Source organism: Macaca thibetana, chromosome 1 (assembly GCF_024542745.1).
Source record: "Macaca thibetana thibetana isolate TM-01 chromosome 1, ASM2454274v1, whole genome shotgun sequence".
In the NCBI taxonomy this organism is placed as follows: domain Eukaryota; kingdom Metazoa; phylum Chordata; class Mammalia; order Primates; family Cercopithecidae; genus Macaca; species Macaca thibetana.
The window spans coordinates 218,403,894-218,426,119 of NC_065578.1; the positions used below are offsets into that span (position 1 = coordinate 218,403,894).

The 22,226-nt window shown below is 41.0% G+C and overlaps 1 protein-coding gene across 3 annotated transcripts in view; it reads right to left on the bottom strand.

Moving 5' to 3' along the window:
* The window catches only part of AHCTF1 (AT-hook containing transcription factor 1), a 97,261-nt gene that overhangs the window by 65,132 nt on the left and 9,903 nt on the right, over positions 1–22,226 (bottom strand). For all 3 annotated transcript variants that reach the window (XM_050771586.1, XM_050771568.1, XM_050771577.1), the window contains exons 2-7: positions 17,491–17,618; positions 14,395–14,648; positions 11,133–11,313; positions 4,538–4,745; positions 2,173–2,289; positions 568–652 (exon numbers count right to left, since the gene is read on the bottom strand). In XM_050771586.1, the coding sequence (XP_050627543.1) occupies positions 568–652; positions 2,173–2,289; positions 4,538–4,745; positions 11,133–11,313; positions 14,395–14,648; positions 17,491–17,611 (966 nt within the window). In that variant the 5' untranslated portion in view covers positions 17,612–17,618. The remainder of the gene's footprint in view (positions 1–567; positions 653–2,172; positions 2,290–4,537; positions 4,746–11,132; positions 11,314–14,394; positions 14,649–17,490; positions 17,619–22,226) is intronic.

Here is a 22,226-nt window from a genome sequence, read left to right on the forward strand (position 1 = left end):
TGTGTACCAATTAAGCCACAAGCTTGAATCTAGTCCAATATACTCATTGTAGAGGAAAATTATATATGAGAAGTTAAGAATGCTACCTTGGTAAATACATAAAACAGATCTCTAATTTAACACTACTTCTACTATATTACGCATACAATATTAATTTGCATATAAGAATCGCTTTTCACGGCCAGGCACGGTGGCTTATGCCTGTAATCCCAGCACTTTGGGAGGTTGAGGCGGGTGGATCACGAGGTCAGGAGTTCAAGACCAGCCTGGCCAAGATGGTAAAACCCCGTCTCCACTAAAAATACAAAAAAATTAGCCAGGCGTGGTGGCAGGCGCCTGTAATCCCAGCTACTCTGGAGGCTGAAGCAAAGAATTGCGTGAATCCGGGCGGTGGAGGTTGCAGTGAGCCAAGATCGCATCACTGCACTCCAGCCTGGGCAACAGAGTGAGATTCCATCTCAAAAAAAAAAAAAAAAGAATCACTTTTCAGTATCTTAAAACAAAGACAGCATATTTAAAATAGAAAACAACAAAAGAATATAAACCCACAGTCCAATGACCATTTACCTCATATAAGATTTGTCCTGATGCCAAACACTTTCTATTACCAAAGGCCAGCTGCAGCAGATGCAAACTCAAAACATCCCCTTCACTGAAACAGAAATTAACCAAGACGCACTAAATACATTAATACATTAAACATCTCCTACTATCCAAGTAAGTTTAGTTTGCTTGCAATGTTGACTGCATGTGACAAAACTAAGATCACTGGGAAGAATTTAGTTTTATTTGGTCATTTTCATAAAATGTAGTCCTTTGAAACAATAACTGACATTTATTGATTCTAATCAACTAAACTGATGCTGATTGCATACTGTAGGAGATATCGTATGTGGCAAAGACTGATTACTCAATATTATTTCTCAAATATTCCTTCCTCAATGGGTATACTCTACTTAAACACAGGGTTGCCTAAAGTTGTACATTTCCCAGCTTCCTTTGCAGCTAGGTGCAGTACCCTGTGGTAGAGTTGTGGCCACGATGTAAACAGAATTACCCCATAGTAACCTCAGAGAACCTTCCTTAATGAACAAAATATCCTTTGTGGCTTCATCCTGGTCTCTTCCTCCATCTTGCTATTTTTACTTAAAATGCAGAGGTTCAAAGGACAGTGGGGGGTGTGGGAAGGAGAAAGGGCTGCTGGGGGAAGGGTAGGGAAAAAAATTTTTTTTAATGTGGATGTTGCCCTGGACCATGAAGACAAGGCCTATACAATCAAGACACAAAGTGAAGATACTAAATCAGCCCTGTAGTGAAGAACTCAAGCACGAAGCATGCAGTAAGTGTTAAGAGCACAGATTCCGGAGCCACATCATCTGAATTTGAATCTTACTACTAGTTGATCCCTCTTAATAATTCCTATTACTAGTTCTTATTTCTTTTATTTGGCTTCTGGCACACCACACCTTCCTAATGTTCTTCACACCATACTATTTCACTCCTCAGTCCTTTGCTTGAGTACCCAGCTCTCTTGTTCTCAACCTCCAAGTACATTTGAAGAGTAAGAAAGCAGGGTACTGAGATTGAGAACAAGACAGCAGGGTACTTGGAAGGTTCCAAGGCTCTCTTAATCTGTGAAAAACATTCAAATACATTGGCACAATTTCTTCTAACTGTTATCTCAGAATTATTCAAGCATGTAGAAACAACCATTTAAGTTTTAAAATAATTTCAACTACTACTCACTAACTCACTGAAAGAATTATGTTGCCTTCACTAAAAAAGACTACATAACTACATAGACTACCTGTTCTATTTTTGACTAATTTTTAAAGACGGTATCTATCGGGCCAGGCATGGGGGCTCACGCCTGTAATCCCAGCACTCTGGGAAGCTGAGGCAGGCAGATCACAAGGTCGGGAGCTCAAGATCAGCCTGACCAACACGGTGAAACCCCATTTCTACTAAAAACACAAAAATTAGCCAGTCGCGGTGGCGGGCACCTGTAGTCCCAGCTACTTACGAGGCTAAGGCAGGAGAATGGCATGAATCCATGAGGCAGAGGTTGCAGTGAGCCGAGATTGCGCCACTACACTCCAGCCTGGGCAACAGAACAAGACTCCGTCTCAAAAAACAAAAAACAAACAAAAAAACTGTTTGTATGAGACCTACCTGTCTTGTGTAGACTGAACAGCCCACAAATAACAGCAATTCCGAGGATCATTCTCAGGTTCTTGAAAAGTGACAGCATACACAGGAACTCGTCCACTTTCCAACTGTATGTAATATCTGAAACAGACAAATTAGTATATTTCATATTTTTAAGTTATTTTATAGAAAGGAAAAAGGTACATCATATAAGAATTTGGGTTAGGCAACCACTATTCATACATTCCCCCAGAATAAGTGATCTGTAGGTCATGGCCAAGTCATCTTATATGCAAAAATACACAGGGCACAAGACATCAAGACTACGGTCATGGCACCCATCCCCCCCAGACACAACTGGGAAGAGTGAGAATTACTCAAGCAGATGCATTTACGTGTGTGTAAACTGGTCCTAAGAGTCGTATTCAATGCCTGAGAGGTAGAACTGACGAGAGTTAGAATTACTCAAGCATACGCATTCATGTCTGTGTAAACTGGTCCTAAGAGTCATATTCAATGTATACTCCTACATACCGCTTAGCCATAAAAGGTGCCCTACAAAGAGACAAGATACTGCCACAAGACTTTTCAGCTGTTTGGGTTTAGCGTCAGTTTCCCCACTACTACAACAGAAGATGAGTTAGAAACTGAAGAGTTCCCATAAACTGCCAAAAAAGCAAAAATTGACCAAGAGATGATAGTGTTAGAGAAGGCACTACTGTAGAAGCGAGGTACTGCAGTTATTTCTTGAGAAGCAAATTCAAAGACGAGCTGACAAACCAGGGGCTGGGTGCGGCGGCTCACACCTGTAATCCGAGCACTTTGGGAGACCGAGGCAGGTGGATCACAAGGTCGGGAGTTCGAGACCAGCCTGACCAACATGGTGAAAACCCATCTCTTAAAAATAAAAAAAAAAAATACAAAAACTAGCTGGGCGCAGTGGTCACACCTGTAGTCCCAGCTACTCGGGTGGCTGAGGCAAGAGAATCGCTTGAACCTGGGAAGTGGAGGTTGCAGTGAGCCAAGATCGTGCCACTGCACTCCAACCTGGGCCACAGAGTGAGACCTCGCCTCAAGAAAAAAATAGAAAAAAAAGGAAAAAAAAAAGAGCTGATAAAAGGATAACAGCAAAGAGAGTTAAGATACACTTCCCATAAGATAAATTACTCAATAAAATATATCAATATGCCTTGGGAAAAATGGAGAAACAAATCAATCGACAACTTAAGGGCCAAATAGGCATCTACTTAACTCTTTTTTTTTTTTTTTTTTTTTTTGAGACAGAGTCTGCTCTGTCACCCAGGCTGGAGTGCAGTGGCGCGATCTCAGCTCACTGCAAGCTCCGCCTCCCGGGTTCCCGCCATTCTCCTGCCTCAGCCTCCCGAGTAGCTGGGACTACAGGCGCCGCCACCACGCCCGGCTTGTTTTTTGTATTTTTAGTAGAGATGAGGTTTCACTGTGTTAGCCAGAATGGTCTCGATCTCCTGACCTCGTGATCCGCCCATCTCGGCCTCCCAAAGTGCTGGGATTACAGGCTTGAGCCACCGCGCCCGGCCAAGCATCTACTTAACTCTTAACACAAATTAACTTAGCTACAAAGTATCAATATAATTATATTTTTGGGACTTTTTGACAGCATAAAAAATGTAAAACACAAGTATTTTGTAACTTTGATTTTTAAAAATCCTTTTTTTCCCCTCTCAACTGCGAATTCTTTATTCAGCTGTGACTTTACACAGATGATGACTGGGAAGGCACTTCTGAAAGAACTCACACTAAACACACACAGTCATGTTTCTGTTCTGTAAAGGGCATCTGTTCTGAGAAATGCTCATCAGGGATTCAGTCACTGTGCGAACATCATACAGTGGAGTAACACAAACCTAGATGGTATAGCCTACTATCCACCGAGGATACGTGGTACAGCCTGTTGCTCTTAGTCTACTAACCTGTACAGCATGTTACTGTATGGAATACTGCAGGCAACTATAACACAATGGTAAGCATTTATGCATCTAAACATTAAAAAGGTACAATCAAAATACAGTAAAATTTTATGAGACCCCTTTCTTAGATAAGGTCTGTTGTTGACCAAAACACTGTCAAGTTACAAAGTCATGCTTTACTAGCATGTTAAACACAATGATTGTAATGCCTTTTAAATAAACACTGAAAAAAAAAAAATCAAGCTAAATTCATGTGCTAAGTCACCCCTTTATGGTATTACATTGATTTAATGCCATGAAAAATTAGTCATAATCATTCATTCAGTCATTAATCTACCCACCCTTTTCTCACTACGCTAATTTTTAAATATTAGCAACTAAGTACAAGCTATATGCAAAAAGAAACTACCTGTAACCAAATAAGGGAAAAAAGTTATACTTACTCTCTTTTCATGCTTTTCATGTTCCAAAGTGCTAGATAGCCATCGGAAAAACCTACAGCAAGCTGATTTGTCCTGTTTATGTAGCTAAGAGTTGAAACGGCTGTTCCTGTTGGACTTACTAACTGGAAACACAGATGGCGCCCTTCTCTCATCACACTTTCTCTAATGTGTGGTACTTCAGCTGGGATACCAGTTAGAACTTCAAGATCTAAAACCACAAATTAGACAAATGAAGTTAAAAAACTAGAAAAACAAATGTGTCATCCATTATTCAAGCTGCAAATGAAGTTAATTGAAATTAAAAGATTAGTGATATGGTTCGGGCACGGTGGCTCAAGCCTGTAATCCCAGCACTTTGGGAGGCCGAGACGGGCGGATCACGAGGTCAGGAGATTGAGACCATCCTGGCTAACACAGTGAAACCCTGTCTCTACTAAAAAATACAAAAAACTAGCCGGGCAAGGTGGCGGGCGCCTGTAGTCCCAGCTACTTGGGAGGCTGAGGCAGGAGAATGGCGTAAACCCGGGAGGCGGAGCTTGCAGTGAGCCGAGATCTGGCCACTGCACTCCAGCCTGGATGACAGAGCGAGACTCCGTCTCAAAAAAAATAATAATAAAAATAAAAATAAAAAATAAAAAAAATAAAAGATTAGTGATAACAAAAAAGTATGTTAAACTAGAAAATCACCATCCTTATCTATTTAAATACCATAATTTTAAAAATACATTCAATTATATAATATTAAAAAATTCTCTCAGTACATCTCAAATATTATCTATGGTAGAATTTTTTTTAGGGTTAACCATCATAAATAAAACTGATTATTTCTTTATTGAAATTTAGTACTACTATCTAAATACCTTCCTTGGAGCAATGGCCGATTCCAGGTCAGGGGGAAGAAAATACTTAATGAGCCTGGTACATCTTATGCCAGTAATCTAGGAAGCTATCACAGGTGAAAGGAAATGTATCAGACAACATGAAGGGGCTCTCATTAACAACGAAAGGACATTGTGGGCATCAAAAACAATAAAATTAATGAAATATAGTAAACATGCCAAACCTGAAAAATTCACAGGGATAAAAAAAAAAAAAAAAGAGGCGTGGGGCAAGAGGGAAGCCTACCCTCCCCACCTACAAAAGACCTTAGATTGAACAACTGGAAGTAACTGGGTATCACCTGCTTACTCTGAAAATTAGTACTTAAGAAATACTATTTATCCTGCCTGTTCTGTACACATTGTGTTTCAGAGTGACCAAAACCCCCTAATTAATGAGAAAATTATGCTTTACATTGACAGAACGTAAAAATCATCATTTTGCAGCCTTTAATGAAATAAATGACATATCCAAGAATCTTAGGCCGGGTGCGGTGGCTCACGCCTGTAATCCCAGCACTTTAGGAGGCCGAGGAGGGCAGATCACGAGATCAGGAAATCAAGACCAACCTGGCTAACACGGTGAAACCCCGTCTCTACTAAAAAAAAAAAAAAAAAAAAAAAAAATACAAAAAAATGTGCCGCGCGTGGTGGTGGGCGCCTGTAGTCCCAGCTGCTGGGGAGGCTGAGGCAGGAGAAGAATGGCATGAACCCAGGAGGCGAAGCATGCAGTGAGCCAAGATTGCGCCACTGCACTCCAGCCTGGATGACAGAGCAAGACTCCGTCTCAAAAGAAAAAAAGAAAAAGAATCTTAATGAATGAAACAATTAGTTCAAAGTAGGTTTTACAATTTTGGCATTACAGTATTCCCTCCCATTATTTGCAGTTTTGCTGTCCAATTCCAGTTACCTGTGGTAAACCAAAGTACAAAAATATTAAACAGATAATTCCATATATATATACACACACACACACACATAAAAAAAATTCAGCTGGGCGAGGTGACTCATGCCTGTAATCCGAGCACTTTGGGAGGCTGAGGTGGGTGGATCACAAAGTCAGGAGTTCCAGACCAGCCTGACCAATACGATGAAACCTCGTCTCTACTTAAAAAAAAAAAATTAGCCGGGCGTGGTGGCATGCACCCATAGTCCAAGCTACTTGGGAGGCTGAGGCAGAAGAATCACTTGAACCCAGGAGGTGGAGGCTGCAGTGAGCCAAGATTGCACCACTCCAGCCTCTAAAAAAAGAAAACAACAACAAATTCCTAAGTTTTAAATTGCATGCTTCTCTGAGTGGTATGAAGAAATGTGCTACCATCAAAGGGACATAAATCATCCCTTTGTCTGGTGTATCCACACTGTATACGCCACCCTTAGTAGCCATCTTAGTTATCAGATCAACTGTCACAGTATTGTAGTGCTTGTGTTCAAGTAACCCTTATTTGACTTTACAATGGCCTCAAAGCACAAGAGTAGTCATACTGCCAATTCAGATGTGCCAAAGAGAGGCTGTAAAGTGCTTCCTTTAAATGAAAAGGTCAAAGTTCTTGACTTAATAAGGAAAAAATGATGTGGGCAGCGTTCAATACTAGCTGTGGTTTCCGGCATCCACTGGGGGTCTTGGAACATATCCCTCACAGATAAGCGGGGACTACCCTGCAGAGGGCTATCCTGTACACTGTAGGATGCTAAGCCACATCATTAGTTTCTAACTACTAGTAGCAAGTAACACCAGCAGCAACAATCAAAAATGTCTTCTAACATTGCCAAACATCTCCTGGAGGACAAAATTCACCCCTCATTGAGAACCACTAGTTTAAAGTTGATGAGAGACTTTAAAAAGGATGGATCATGCTGTCACCACGTGAATACACTGATCACATTGAAACTACCAGACACTATGTGTCTACCCATGTGATACAGTATGAAGTACTCAGCACTTCCAAAGTACCTTGCCAAAATGTTAAACCTTAATCTGTAACCAGAGCTAATTTACATTTGCAGAAAATCGAAAATATGATACCACATGAAACCAGTTAATTCCAAAATGTGGAACATTCTATCAGAGAACTTCAGCAAGTCAATGGCACTAAAAATAAAAACAGAGAGGGCAGAAAGAGGATTGCTGTACATTCAAGGAGACTTGAGACTTAACTGTCAAATGAAATTAATGTGTGGACCGTGTTTGAATTCCAATCCAAACAATCCAAACGTAAAAAGATGCTTTGGATAATCACATCAATTTGATTACAGACTAGATAGCAGACTATACCAAAGAAGTGTTACTGGCATTATGATGATGGAATAAAATATCCCTATGTGCTTTAAACTAACACAGAAGAAAAGAGGGAAGGGAGGAAAGGGGAATGAACTAAACTGACACACGTATAGTAAATGTTGAAACTTCACTTGAATTTGGGTGATGGGAATATGGGAACTCTTGAATTCTTCCAATTATCTGAAAATGTCTGAAATCTTCAATAAAAAAAGAAAAAAACTCAGATTCATATATTAATATAACCACTGTGCAAGAGCAGATTCTCTCATTGTTATAACAGAGGAAAAATTGTATCATACTGTCCTAGAACAGGCCCCACCCCCAAATCACTTCCGCTTCTGATGTCTTTTTCAAACAAGCGATTAGATTTTGCCACAATAAACAGTTCACAAAAGAAATGGGTAGGCCCTATGGGTTCCAGTGTGGAAAGATATATAAGAAACTGGTCAAGTTTGGGGAAGGTGCAGAACAGTATTTATGCTGTATGTTTGGAACTTCATTTCCTATCTTGGTGTATTTCAGTGAAGCCTGAACAGCTGTAATCATAAATTACTTTTGTAATCAAGAAAATTTATTTTGCATTAAACCCTAAAGCTGCCGGGCGCGGTGGCTCAAGCCTGTAATCCCAGCACTTTGGGAGGCCGAGACGGGCGGATCACGAGGTCAGGAGATCGAGACCATCCTGGCTAACACGGTGAAACCCCGTCTCTACTAAAAAATACAAAAAACTAGCCGGGCGAGGTGGCGGGCGCCTGTAGTCCCAGCTACTCGGGAGGCTGAGGCAGGAGAATGGCGTAAACCCGGGAGGCGGAGCTTGCAGTGAGCTGAGATCCGGCCACTGCACTCCAGCCTGGGCGACAGAGCGAGACTCCGTCTCCAAAAAAAAAAAAAAAAAAAAAACCCTAAAGCTTAATTTTTTGTGCTATAAAGTCCAACTGCTTCCTAATTTTCAAAATTGAGAAATGGTTCTGATCACAATCCAGAGACTTTTGTTACAAAATTATCCTTGTGCACCTACTGATTACTGACCTCTGAAATGAAGGATATTTTAACGCTACCATATTGACTTGAAGGGAGTTTTCATTATGAATATAAGCATTGTAACTAGCCTTATACCTATAACCACAAAATACACTCTGAAACAAAAGCCCATCAAGCCTACTTCTTTGATGAATCTTCTATGAAGAGCAGTCATACCATTTCTGATAATCTGTAAATTCATTTTTAGTTATTGTTTTTGCTAATCAATTCTTATCATTTAAACTTTACATAAAAATTTCATTAATCAATCAGGTTTGTATACATACCAAATTTTTGTTTTTGTTTTGTTTTGTTTTTTTGAGACGGAGTCTTGCTCTGTGGCCCAGGCTGGAGTGAGTGGCGCCATCTCGGCTCACTGCAAGCTCCGCCTCCCCGGTTCACGCCATTCTCCTGCCTCAGCCTCCCGAGTAGCTGGGACTACAGGCGCCTGCCACCATGCCCAGCTAATTTTTTTGTATTTTAGTAGAGACAGGGTTTCACCGGGTTAGCCAGGATGGTCTCGATCTCCTGACCTCGTGATCCGCCCGTCTCGGCCTCCATAGTGCTAGGATTACAGGCGTGAGCCACTGCGCCCGGCCACATATACCAAATGTTAAGGTATAGCTTCTATCTGTGAAGTTTTTTTTTTTTTTTTTTTTTGAGACAGAGTTCCACTCTTGTTGCCCAGGCTGTAGTGCAATGGCACGATCTCGGCTCACCGCAACCTCCGCCTCCCAGGTTCAAGTGATTCTCCTGCCTCAGCCTCATGCATTAGAGGCATGCGCCACCTCACCCGGCTAATGTTATATTTTTTAGTAGGGACGGGGTTTCTCCATGTTGGTCAGGCTGGTCTCAAACTCCCGACCTCAAGTGATCTGCCTGCCTCAGCCTCCCAAAGTGCTGGGATTCCAGGCATGAGCCACTGTGCCTGGCTCTTCTATGAAGATTTTTAAAAGTGCGTGTATGACCATTATTTCTGCCAAATCAAATTTTTTCAGCTCTGATTTTGCATATTTACATTTTGTTCAATGATTTTGGCTCTTCCCTTTCTTAAGTATAGTTTTTACCACTTGCAGTTTTTTTGCTTTTGTTTTTTTTGAGATGGAGTCTTGCTCTGTCGCCCAGGCTGGAGTGCAGTGGTGCAATCTCGGTTTAGTGCAACCTCTGTGATCTCGTGATCTCAGTTTACTGCAACCTCCATCCCAGTTCCACACCACTTGCAGTCTTAATCAGTTTTTTTATACACTGACAATTTTTATTATGTTCATTATAAATTAGATAAAATGTTGATAGTTTTTATCTATTTCTGAGCTGCTCCATAAATGAAAAGAGCTACACTGACATTCTAGGCTTGCTTTAAAAATCAATGTGCTGGGCATGGTGGCTCACTCCTGCAATCCCAGCACTTTGGGAGGCCAAGGCAGGTGGATCATAAGCTCAAGAGATCGAAGACCATCCTGGACAATATGGTGAAACCCCACCTCTACTAAAAAAAAAAAATACAAAAATTAGCCGGGCGTGGTGGAGCCTGCCTGTAATCTTAGCTACTCAGGAGGCTGAGGCAGGAGAATTGGTTGAATCCGGGAGGCGGAGGTTGCAGTGAGCCAGGATTACGCCACTGCACTCCAGCCTGGCAACAGAGTGAGACTGCGTCTCAAAAAAAAAAAAAAAAAAAAAAAATCAAGAATGTCCTCACAAAGCCAAAGTCAAAATGTTTTAAAAAGGGTCAAACAGTCCCTTTCTAAAAACTAAGAGTAAAAAAACACATTTTAACGTTAGCTCTTCCTTTCTTCATAAACCAGAGTCTCATAATTTTCAAAAACTGAAAGCACTTAAAAAAATTAATTTTATAAATACAAGCATTTAAAGGAAAAAAATTGTTTCATTTTCTTTGACTCTGAATAGAATTAACTTCTATTTTAGGATGTCATTTTGTGAGAAAGACTTTTAATTACTGTTATTTCCTATTACTTTATTTCTATCTTGGTGTTACCACAGAAACACAAACAATATGCCCAAAAAAAACACTATGTTAGATCGTACATTGCTGGATAATTTCATATTGGCTGATAAGGCTCAAGATTTCTTACATTTAGCCCTTATTCCGGCATTTACTTAAGAATAGAGCTTATTCAGATATGTACATGGAAACAAAATCAATTATCACTACCTTTCTCAAGGCCTGCTTGAGAACATATGAACACTTGATCAACAAAACAGTATCTTATGTAAGAAGTATCCACTGTGCTCAGGTCCAGCTAATAAAAAAGATTTTAAAATACCTTTTTTTTTAAATAGACAGGAAGATATCTTTTATTTTACTCCAGTTGCTATAAAAAATTTTGGCTATTTAAAAAAATATTGCAACAGAATATCCAGGTGCTCCATTTTTGGTTTCAAGTAAAGAACTGATTACCTGACGCTTCAACTTCATTTTGATTGCATGACAAGTCATCCAAACATAGGTCAATAAGAAGGATCTGTCCAACATCAGTGACCACAGCTGCCACTCCAAAAAGCCATCGCAGACTTGGATGTAGATGCTGAGTGCTTGCACTGGCTCCTCCATGATTAATTATAGGTTCAATAGCTGTCACCTAGAAAACATAATACATGATTTGCTTTTCTTCTGCAAAGTAAGAAAATACAATTAACAGCACAATACATTTAAGTTAAAGCAGGTTATCAATTATAATAGATTTAAGATTATCAAATAGAGTAAATCTGCATTTGATACTTGTGACCTGAATAATGAAATCTTCAGATATACTAGGAATTACACCATCACTCAATACAGAAAAAATCACGCAGTTGGACTAACATTGATGTTTACGGAGAGCTTACTATATGCCAGGCATTGTGTGAACTGGCTCATTTAATGTTCAAGACAACGTTTTGATAGTAGACTATGTGTGATTATTTCTCTTTAAAGATGAAATAACCTAAGGCTTAGAAAGTTAGTCTAGTTATTCAAGCCATAAAATCATTACACATAAAACTCAAACCTAAATTGTTCTCACTTTAAAGCTCTTAAACAGCTACTCTAGGATTCTATGGACTCTTCTAAGAGTAAAAACTAACCATTCTCGAAAAATTTACTGCTTACTCTTTATAAAACAAACAAAAAAAGGTATTTTAAGTCCTCTTCATACCTTAAAGACTGAAGAGGTCTAGCCTTCTTTCTACTGGACTTCATATAAAGTTCTAGCAGTCACTGGATCACTGACACTTAACAAGAATTGCTATTATTTAAAAAAAGCTATACTTTAGCTATTTTATGGAGTCGTATTTTTCCCCTTCATCTCGTGAGTCAAATTTTAAATGTCTGTAACTAGTCATCCATATTTTATACCTAGCTTTCCTTCAATTTCCTATTAATTCATAAACATTAATTAGGTATGATATATAAAATGTTTGGTGATTTCTACGCTAATACAGGTTGAACATCCAAATCCAAAAACCTGAAACCTAAAACATTTCTTGTCTCAGGCGTTTCGGATAGGGGATTCTCAACCTGTACTGACGAATGTTCTGGTAAGAAAAGAAAATATCTGATATCAATGATTTATGTGTTAATAAGATTAAAAGTTTTCTTCAGGCTGTAACTTACTACAGACAAAAGCCTGGCTCTTTCTCTGTATTAGCATACAAAACATTACTTAGTGTTTCTAATTCTGAAAGCTGTAACTTCATCATTTTTTCTTTTCTAATGACTATAATAATGTCTATAAATACCAAAGCATATTCAATTCCTCAGTGAGGAGTAGAAAATCTAAGTTTGCATTCCTCATACAAATACTATATGAAGTGATTAATAATATTACCTTAATTTTAGAAGACAGTTAAAAATAAACATATTGCCGGGTGCTGTGGCTCACGCCTGTAATTCCAGCACTTTGGGAGGCCGAGACGGGCGGATCACAAGGTCAGGAGATCGAGACCATCCTGGCTACCATGGTGAAACCCCGTCTCTACTAAAAAATACAAAAAATACAAAAAACTACCCGGGCGTGGTGGCGGGCGCCTGTAAGTCCCAGCTACTGGGGAGGCTGAGGCAGGAGAATGGCGTAAACCCGGGAGGCGGAGCTTGCAGTGAGCTGAGATCCAGCCACTGCACGACAGCCTGGGCGACAGAGCGAGACTCCGTCTCAAAAAAATAAAAATTTTTAAAAAAAAACCCACCATATTTAGGAGTGTATATTGCACCCTACTCAAAAAATAGCTAGTAGGTTGAACTTTTGAAAGTGTCTATCGCTACTCCCCCATCTTTTCCTTATTCTATATTCTCTCTTCCATACAACAACCATCCATTCAACTGAGCAACCAGTTCAGGAATATTGTTTCTTCTCAATTCCTCATCCAAATGATCAATGAGGGTCCATGTTTCCTTCCGTATGTGTTCTCAATCTGCCCCATCTTCTCCATCTCTATTTTAGTCATTTCCATGCTTCAGCTCATCATTATTTACCTGAATGACAACAGTCTCTTTGTTTCTATTCTCACAATATCCTCTCTGACCCAATCCAAGCAAGTCTTTTACATGAGGGTTCTACTTAAAATTCCTTCACCACTGGCCGAGCGTGGTGACTCACGCCTGTAATCCCAGCACTTTGGGAGCCTAAGGCAGGGGGATCATGAGGTCAGGAGACTGAGACCAGCCTGGCCAACACAGTGAAACCCTGTCTCTACTAAAAATACAAAAATTAGCTGGGCATGGTGGCGCATGCCTGTAGTCCCAGCTATGCCTGTAGTCACAGCTACTCAGGAGGCTGAGGCAGGAGAATGGCTTGAATCCGCGACATGGTGGTTGCAGTGAGCCGAGATCGTGCTACTGCACTCCAGCCTGGTGACAGAGCAAGACTGTCTCAAAAAAAAAAAAAAAAATTTACTTCACCGTTGATTTCAAAGGAGCCCCTAATTACAAACAAGGCCATTCACAATGTAAATCTTCACCGTTTCTGGCCCCCATTCTTCCTCCCCGTTACCCCTCCCTCAGCCATTCTAAATCAAGTCTAGTTTCCCAAATGCTCCATGTACTATTATTTTTCCATGCCAGCCTCTTTATCTAAAATGTCCAACTCTTTTGACTAGAAATTATCCATTCTCTGCGTTCCGAGTGCTTAAGTTTATCAAGGCATTCACTATATTTATGCTAGTCTTATTCATTTGTCTTCTCCCACTAGACTATAAGCTCTCTAAAAGCACAGACCAAGTTCAATTTATTCATTCTGGGAATCCAACATATATTTTCCATAATGCTCCAATCCAAGACTATAGTCTCAAATTTAAAAGATAAAAACATTTTAAAAATTGCATAGTAATGAATACATGTTTAAAAACTTTGAGTGTCCTCATAGAAGACAACTGGAGATAAGAACAAGATTTAGATGATACTTTCCACAAAAAAAGAGTATCAGAACATTAGACATCACTGCTATTTTTACTCTGGAATGTTTTAACCAATAAGAAAGTTACATTTTAAGCGTTAAGTTCCTTGAATAACATCATCTTTAACCTCATTTTTATTCTAAACACTTTACCTAAGGTAACACATTTACATATAAGTACACAAATTGTAATGTTGCAGGTCAATGAAATTTCACAAAGTAACACACCTGTATAACCAGCAGGGGTTCAGTTTTGAAAGAGAATGTCCCGGTATCTTAAACAGTACCTACCCTTCCAGGAAGAACAACTGCTTTAACTACTTTTGATATTCCAAGGTCATAAAGACAGAGAACACTCCCTTCTGTTTCTTCCAGTCCTATTAATAATCCAGTTCTCTTCTGCCAAGAGAATTCTTTCACAGCTAAAACTATAGGAGGCTGTTCATTGACTCCACTGAATCTGTAAGCAGACAATCGCTCTCCTGTTACAGAGTTTACTACCTCAAGTTGTGGACCACAAGCCAAGCAAGCAAGTCCATTTTTCCCTAGAAGAAAAAAAAATTGCTTAATTTAGTGTTGTATATACACAAAAAATGCAATAACGGTTAGCTCATTTACATACAAATATATGTTCATTACATAAAACTTGACATATTATCTCCACATTGAAATCTAAGCATTTATACAACACAGTGATCCTCAAACTTATAATCAAGCAACTATCATTGCAATAATAATAGTCATTCAGTGGCGTGAACCTGGGAGGCGGAGCTTGCAGTAAGCCGAGATTGTGCGACTGCACTCCAGCCTGCACGACAGAGCAAGACTTCATCTCAAATAATAATAATAATAATAATAACAACAACAATAGTAGTCATTCAGTAAAAGCCACCATGGTATGTGCTTGAACATATCTCATTTATTCCTTATCACACCTCAATGCAGACATAACGCAGCTAAACCTTAATACAGTTTAACTTTCCCAAAGTCAAAAAGTAGCACCGGCAGAGGGAGATCCCAAGTCCATTTAACTCCAAAACTCATGCTTTAACTACTATAGCTTAAATAATTTAAACTAGAAGTTATGGCAGTTATAAAATATAACACATTATTCTACCCCCAAAGACTTCACAGTCCAATTGAGAAATTAAGACATAATTAGCATAACAATAGGAAATATCAGAACCTCTTCTCCACCTACTAGTCAGTCATGTTTGGATTTTACTCTGCCTGCAAGGTAAAGTCACAGGTGACTATCTGATTTAAATCAAGTCAGTGACTATCTGATTTATGCATGTTTTTAAATGTTACTCCAGCTGCTAAGCAAAGAATGGACAAGCAGAAGCAAAGAGTAGCAGCAGTGGGTGGAAGATGACACCTGCTTGGTGACTGGATAGAGAAAAGTGGGTTGAGCCGGGCGCGGTGGCTCACGCCTGTAATCCCAGCACTTTGGGAGGCCGAGGCGGGCGGATCACAAGGTCAGGAGATCGAGACCACGGTGAAACCCCGTCTCTACTAAAAATACAAAAAATTAGCCAGGCGCAGTTGTGGGCGCCTGTAGTCCCAGCTACTCGGGAGGCTGAGGCAGGAGAATGGCGTGAACCCGGGAGGCGGAGCTTGCAGTGAGCCGAGATCGCGCCACTGCACTCCAGCCTGGGCGACAGAGCGAGACTCCGTCTCAAAAAAAAAAAAGAAAAGTGGGTTGAATGGAGATTCAACTTGGAGGTAGAACTAACTGGATTTGCTTGCTGATGAATTAGACACAGGGAGGTGAGTAAAACAAGAATAAAGTACAGACTCTGAATTTCTGCTTGAGCAACCAGATGAATGATAACTTCTAAATTTGAGATGTCCATCAAGCATCCAAGTACATTAGTTGGATATGTAAGTTTATAGCTAAGGGAGGCCATAGTTTAAGTAGCATGGCACAGTGGGGTCTGAGAATGCCAAGGTTCCAGGCTCCTTTCTGCCACTTACCTGTGTAACCGGGATCAAATAAACCATTTCATTCTCAGTTACACAGAACAGCGGCTACTTAGAAAAGTTTTATACCGACTCCAATCAAGTCATTATACAATGCCTGGCATATAGAAAGTACTGTTGCAGGCCGGGCGCGGTGGCTCAAGCCTGTAATCCCAGCACTTTGGGAGGCCGAGACGGGCGGATCACGAGGTCAGGAGATCGAGACCATCCTGGCTAACACGGTGAAACCCCGTCTCTACTAAAGAAATACAAAAAACTAGCCGGGCGAGGTGGCGGCGCCTGTAGTCCCAGCTACTCGGGAGGCTGAGGCCGGAGAATGGCGTGAACCCGGGAGGCGGAGCTTGCAGTGAGCTGAGATCGGGCCACTGCACTCCAGCCTGGGCTACAGAGCGAGACTCCGTCTCAAAAAAAAAAAAAAAAAAAAAAAAAAAGAAAGTACTGTTGCTCCTTTTAACATTCAAGAGAATGGCACTGTAAAGAGACAAATGACTAACACACATGTTTTGCTGTCTGCCTGTTGGGAAGATGGCTATGAAGCTTATTTTCAGAAAAGTCTTCTGCAATAGCTTTCATTAGAACAAGATCTGTAAGAGAAAGGCTTCTTCAGTACGGTTCTCTGGTGTATTACACAATCTAAGTTACATATCAAGATCTTATTCAGGGTTAGTGAAATAAGAAAATAAGATTTTCTGAAAATTTTATAACATCTAGGGCCCTAGATTTTTCTACTCATGACACTGTTCAAGTTCTAATCCAAACGCATCACCAATAAAACTCCCTAATTATAAAGAACAACTAGTTGCATGCTACTTCTACTTCCCAAACATAGATAATACTAAGATACAAAACACGTGAAATTTTTAATAAGGAAAAATTAACTGTAACTCCCCAATCAGAGGTTCACTGATAACGTGTTCAAGACCTTAGAAATGGCCGGGCGCGGTGGCTCAAGCCTGTAATCCCAGCACTTTGGGAGGCCGAGACGGGCGGATCACGAGGTCAGGAGATCGAGACCATCCTGGCTAACACAATGAAACCCCATCTCTACTAAAAATACAAAAAAATTAGCCGGGCGAGGTGGCGGGCGCCTGTAGTCCCAGCTACTCGGGAGGCTGAGGCAGGAGAATGGCGTAAACCCGGGAGGCGGAGCTTGCAGTGAGCCGAGATAGCGCCACTGCACTCCAGCCTGGGCGACAGAGCGAGACTCCGTCTCAAAAAAAAAAAAAAAAAAAAAAAAAAAAAAAAAAAAAGACCTTAGAAATGTTATATACGTAACTGTAGATGTTATATATTTAAGATCACTTAGGTTCTGTTTTTATTTCTTCCACATAAACTAAAACATATACTTATTATTTAACTTACAAATCAACTGTATTAGTAAATGTTCAGCAACATTATGTTTACCTGCAGCAAACTTTCCACGAAGCACAGATTCTAATGTTATTTCGTCTTCTCCAAGGGCTTGAAGAGTCACTTCTGGAAATGGCAGGAGACCACTAGTCACTTGAGCTCTTAAGTCTCGCATACTTCCACTGTAAATATTTTTAAAAAACATTATTATGACACATTTGTAAACAATATACTGGATTATCTCCAGCCAAGAAAAACATTAAAAGCCACCAACAAAATAAAGAGAAACTAAAATCTGGTTACAAAATACATATTGGCCAGATGCGGACGCTCACGCCTTTAAGTCCCAGCTACTTGGGAGACTGAGGCAGGAGGATGACCCCAGAAGTCCAAGGCCTCCGGCGACCCAGGACCGTGCCACTTCCCTCCGCCTCCGGCGAGCCAGGACCGTGCCACTTCCCTCCGCCTACGGTGAGCTAGGACTGTGCCACTTCACTCCAGCACGGGCAAAAGAGCAAAATTCAGTCTCAAAAACAAGTAACGTGCATCTGGGACCAAGGTATTCTACTGTCTCCTAAGAAAATATTTCCCAGGCCGGGCGCGGTGGCTCACGCCTATAATCCCAGCACTTTGGGAGGCCAAGGCAGGCAGATCACGAGGTCAGGAGATTGAGACCATCCGGGCTAACACGGTGAAACGCCATCCCTACTAAAAATACAAAAAACTAGCCGGGCGAGGTGGCGGGCGCCTGTAGTCCCAGCTACTCGGGAGGCAGAGGAAGGAGAATGGCGGGAAACCGGGAGGCAGAGCTTGCAGTGAGCCGAGATTGCGCCACTGCACTCCAGCCTGGGCGACAGAGCGAGACTCCGTCTCAAAAACAAACAAACAAAAAAAGAAAATATTTCCCAAACAGCTTTAGGAAAGTAAACAGTCATTAAGCCAGATGTATTAAGGATATACATTATTCCCTAGATTCTTTAAACACTAGTTCAGTGCAATTCATCTCACTGTCTAACCTCCTTGCAAAGAACACTTCACCACCACCATCCTCCCCACAGAAAAAAGAAAGAGTGATTGGCGTCTTTCAGAAAAATTACTGCTTCAGACCGGGCGCAGTGGCTCATGCCTGTAATCCCAGCACTTTGGGAGGCTGAGGCGGGCGGATCATGAGGTCAGGAGCTCGAGACAATCTGGCTAACACGGTGAAATCCCGTCTCTACTAAAAATACAAAAAACTAGCTGGGTGTGTGGTGGGTGCCTGTAATCCCAGCTGCTGGGGAGGCTGAGGCGGGAGAATGGCGTGAACCCAGGAGGCAGAGCTTGCAGTGAACGGAGATCGCACCACTGCACTCCAGCCTGGGTGACAGAGCGCGACTCTTTCTCAAAAAAAAAAAAGAAAAAAGAAAAAGAAAAATTACTTCTTCAATAAAGGGGGAGAAAGTCCATGAAAAATGTGTAAATTCACAGAAACCCCAGAAATCAAGTTTGGTACATATCTTTTGCTGGACAGAAAAAAGATATGCATAAAATTGTCTTTCATTTCGAAGATGAGATTCCTATTATAAACACCCAAAAATACTAGTTAAAATACAGAAAGATTTTAGCCATCTGAGTTGGTTAGCTATCAAATCCACTCCTGGGAACCCTGATCTTATTCTGGGCACTCTAAGATCCAGGGGCAAAACATAAAGCTTAGGGCAAAGACAACTAATAAGAGCCTCCCTCAAACCCATTAAACTCCACTAGGCCATATCAGCCTAAAGGTGAGCAAGAACAATCCCCATTGTACAGGATGGGAAGTAATAAAGCTGTCCACATTGACCATGGCTCTGAGTCTCTTACTCTGAAAGACATTTTCTTTCATACAAATGTGTGGCCAGAATTCAAGCTATGTTATACGAAAATCCTCAAGAGGCCGGGAGTGGTGGCTCACGCCTGTAATCCCAGCACTTTGGGAGGCCGAGGCGGGCGGATTATGAGGTCAGGAGATCGAGATCATCCTGGCTAACACGGTGAAACCCTGTCTCTACTAAAAATACAAAAAATTAGCCAGGCGTGGTGGCGCACACCTGTAGTCCCAGCTTCTCGGGAGGCTGAAGCAGGAGAATCACTTGAACCCAGGAGGTGGAGGTTGTAGTGAGCCTCACTGCACTCTAGTCTCGGCGACAGAGCAAGACTCCATCTCAAAAAAAAAAAAAAAATCCTCAAGAGAAGATTTTATTATCAAGTATATTCAGGTTGGCTGCTCCAAGCAATCCACAGAAACAACCACACACCCTCCCTCTGGAATCTCAAAGAACTCTCAAAGTTAAAGCAAGAAAGAAAATAAGCTCACAGGTACGGGCGCGGTGGCTCATGCCTGTAATCCCAGCACTTTGGGAGGCCGAGGCAGGTGGATCATGAGGTCAAGAGATAGAGACCATCCTGGCCAACAAGGTGAAAACCCGTCTCTACTAAAAACACGGAAATAAATCAGCCAGGCATGGTGGCATACACTTGTAATTCCAGCTACTCAGGAGGCTGAGGCAGGAGAATCGCTTGAACCCAGGAGGCAGAGGTTGCAGGGAGCCGAGATTGTGCCACTGCACTCCAGCCTGACGACAGAGTGAGACTCTGTCTCAAAAAAAAAAGAAAGAAAAAAGAAAAGCAGCTCACAGTCCAAATAATAAAACACACAAGGATATCAACAGCCAGCAGAATCAGATTATTGAGAACTTCAGATATTGAAATTACCAGAGATTAGAAAGTAAATGGCTAATATATTTGTGTAAATCAGTGATTTAGCTTGATAAGAAATAACTGTAAATGTGATAAAGGAAAAATCAAGTAGATTTGAAAAAATAATAGAATTTCTAAAAATGAAAAATTAAAAACTAAAACTCAATGGAGCAATGAGAATCAATCACAGCTACACGCAACAATATGAATGAATGCCAGAATACATTATTAACCTGGCCGGGTGCGGTGGCTCACACCTGTAATCCCAGCACTTTGGGAGGCTGAGGCGGGTGAATCACGAGGTCAGGAGATCAAGACCATCCTGGCTAACAAGGTGAAACTCTGTCTCTACTAAAAATACAAAAAATCAGCCGGGCATGGTGGCATGTGCCTGTAGTCCCAGCTACTCAGGAGGCTGAGGCAGGAGAATGGCATGAACCCAGGAGGCGGAGCTTGCAGTGAGCCAAGATCGTGCCACCGCACTCCAGCCTGGGTGACAGAGTGAGACTCCGTCTCAAAATAAATAAACAAACAAACAATAAAAGTGCAGGCACGGTGGCTCACGCCTATAATCCCAGTACTTTACGAGGCCAACGCGGGTGGATTACCTGAGGTTAGAAGTTCAAGACTAGCCTGGCCAACATGGTGAAACCCCATCTCTACTAATACCAAAAAAAAAAAAAAAAAAAAAAATTAGCTGGGCGTAGTGGCGAATGCCTGTAATCTCAGCTACTCTGGAGGCTGAGGCAGGAGAATTGCTTGAACCTGGGAGGTGAAGGTTGTAGTGAGCCAAGATCATGCCATTGCACTCCAGCCTGGGCAACAAGAGTGAAACTCTGACACAAACAATAAATAATAAAAATAAAAATAAAAGCAGCAGAAAAAAACATGCAAAATGACATTTATATAAGGTTAAAAAGACATGCAGAACTAAGCAAAATATTGCTTAAGGATGCAAACATGAAACTATGAAAAAAACAAGGAAAAAATAAACAGAATCCACAGTGGATTTGAGAGGGAAGGCGGAAGATGAGGGACTCTGAAGTAGTGGTAATGTTCTTTCTCTAGAACTTGGTGCTGAGTATACAGGTATTCACTGTACCGTGATCTTCTCCAGCTTATATTCTTTTGCACCCACTCATCAAATAAATTATTTTGTACCTACTTAATATTCAACAAAAACAAACTCAAAGGGTAAGTAAAAAAGTAAACCAGAAAGTCCCAAAAACTTACTCAGAATGCTGCACAAACGGATGCGTCGTTTTACATTATAGACAATATAAAGATCTCAGATGCGCCCAATCAGAATCTCCCCCCAAAATACAACGCTAATAGGAAGAAGCAATGTATTTCCCAGATTTGTAAAGACACACCGATTCCCTGAGTCAGGAAGTCCAATGAATCCTACGCACTACAAAAAAAGAGAAATGACTCAACAACAGTAGTGGAATCAGAATTCTGGAATATCTTCAGAAGTCTAATCCAAAGTTTAACTGCCAACATAATTATATATTACTGAAAGGATCCTTAACAAATAGGAAATACGTTTTTAGACAAAAAAAAGTTTGCCTAAAAGAAATGTTAAAGGATTCAAGAAGGCTTCAGGTAGAACAGAGATCAGATAGAAGGTCTGAGAGGCAACAAGAATGATGATGTCAAAGTACTGGTACATATACAGAAAAAAAATCTAAACACTGACTACACAACAATAATAATGGCTGCGTGGGGTTTAAATAAACCATACAGAGTCTTCTTACTGCCTGAGAGAATAAAGATATATTGATATATTTTAGACTTTGTTACATACCCATGTTGAAAACAAATACAGGGCTGGGCACAGTGGCTTATGTCTGTAATCCCAGCACTTTGGGAGGCCTAGGCAGGTGGATCACCTGAGGTCAGGAATTCGAGACTAGCCCAACCAGTATGGTGAAACGCCGTCTCTACTAAAAACACAAAAATCAGTCGGGCATGGTGGTATGCGCCTCTAGTCCCAGCTACTCCGGAGGCTGAGACAGGAGAATTGCTTCAACCCAGGAGGCAGAGGTTGCAGTGAGCGGAGATTGCAGCAC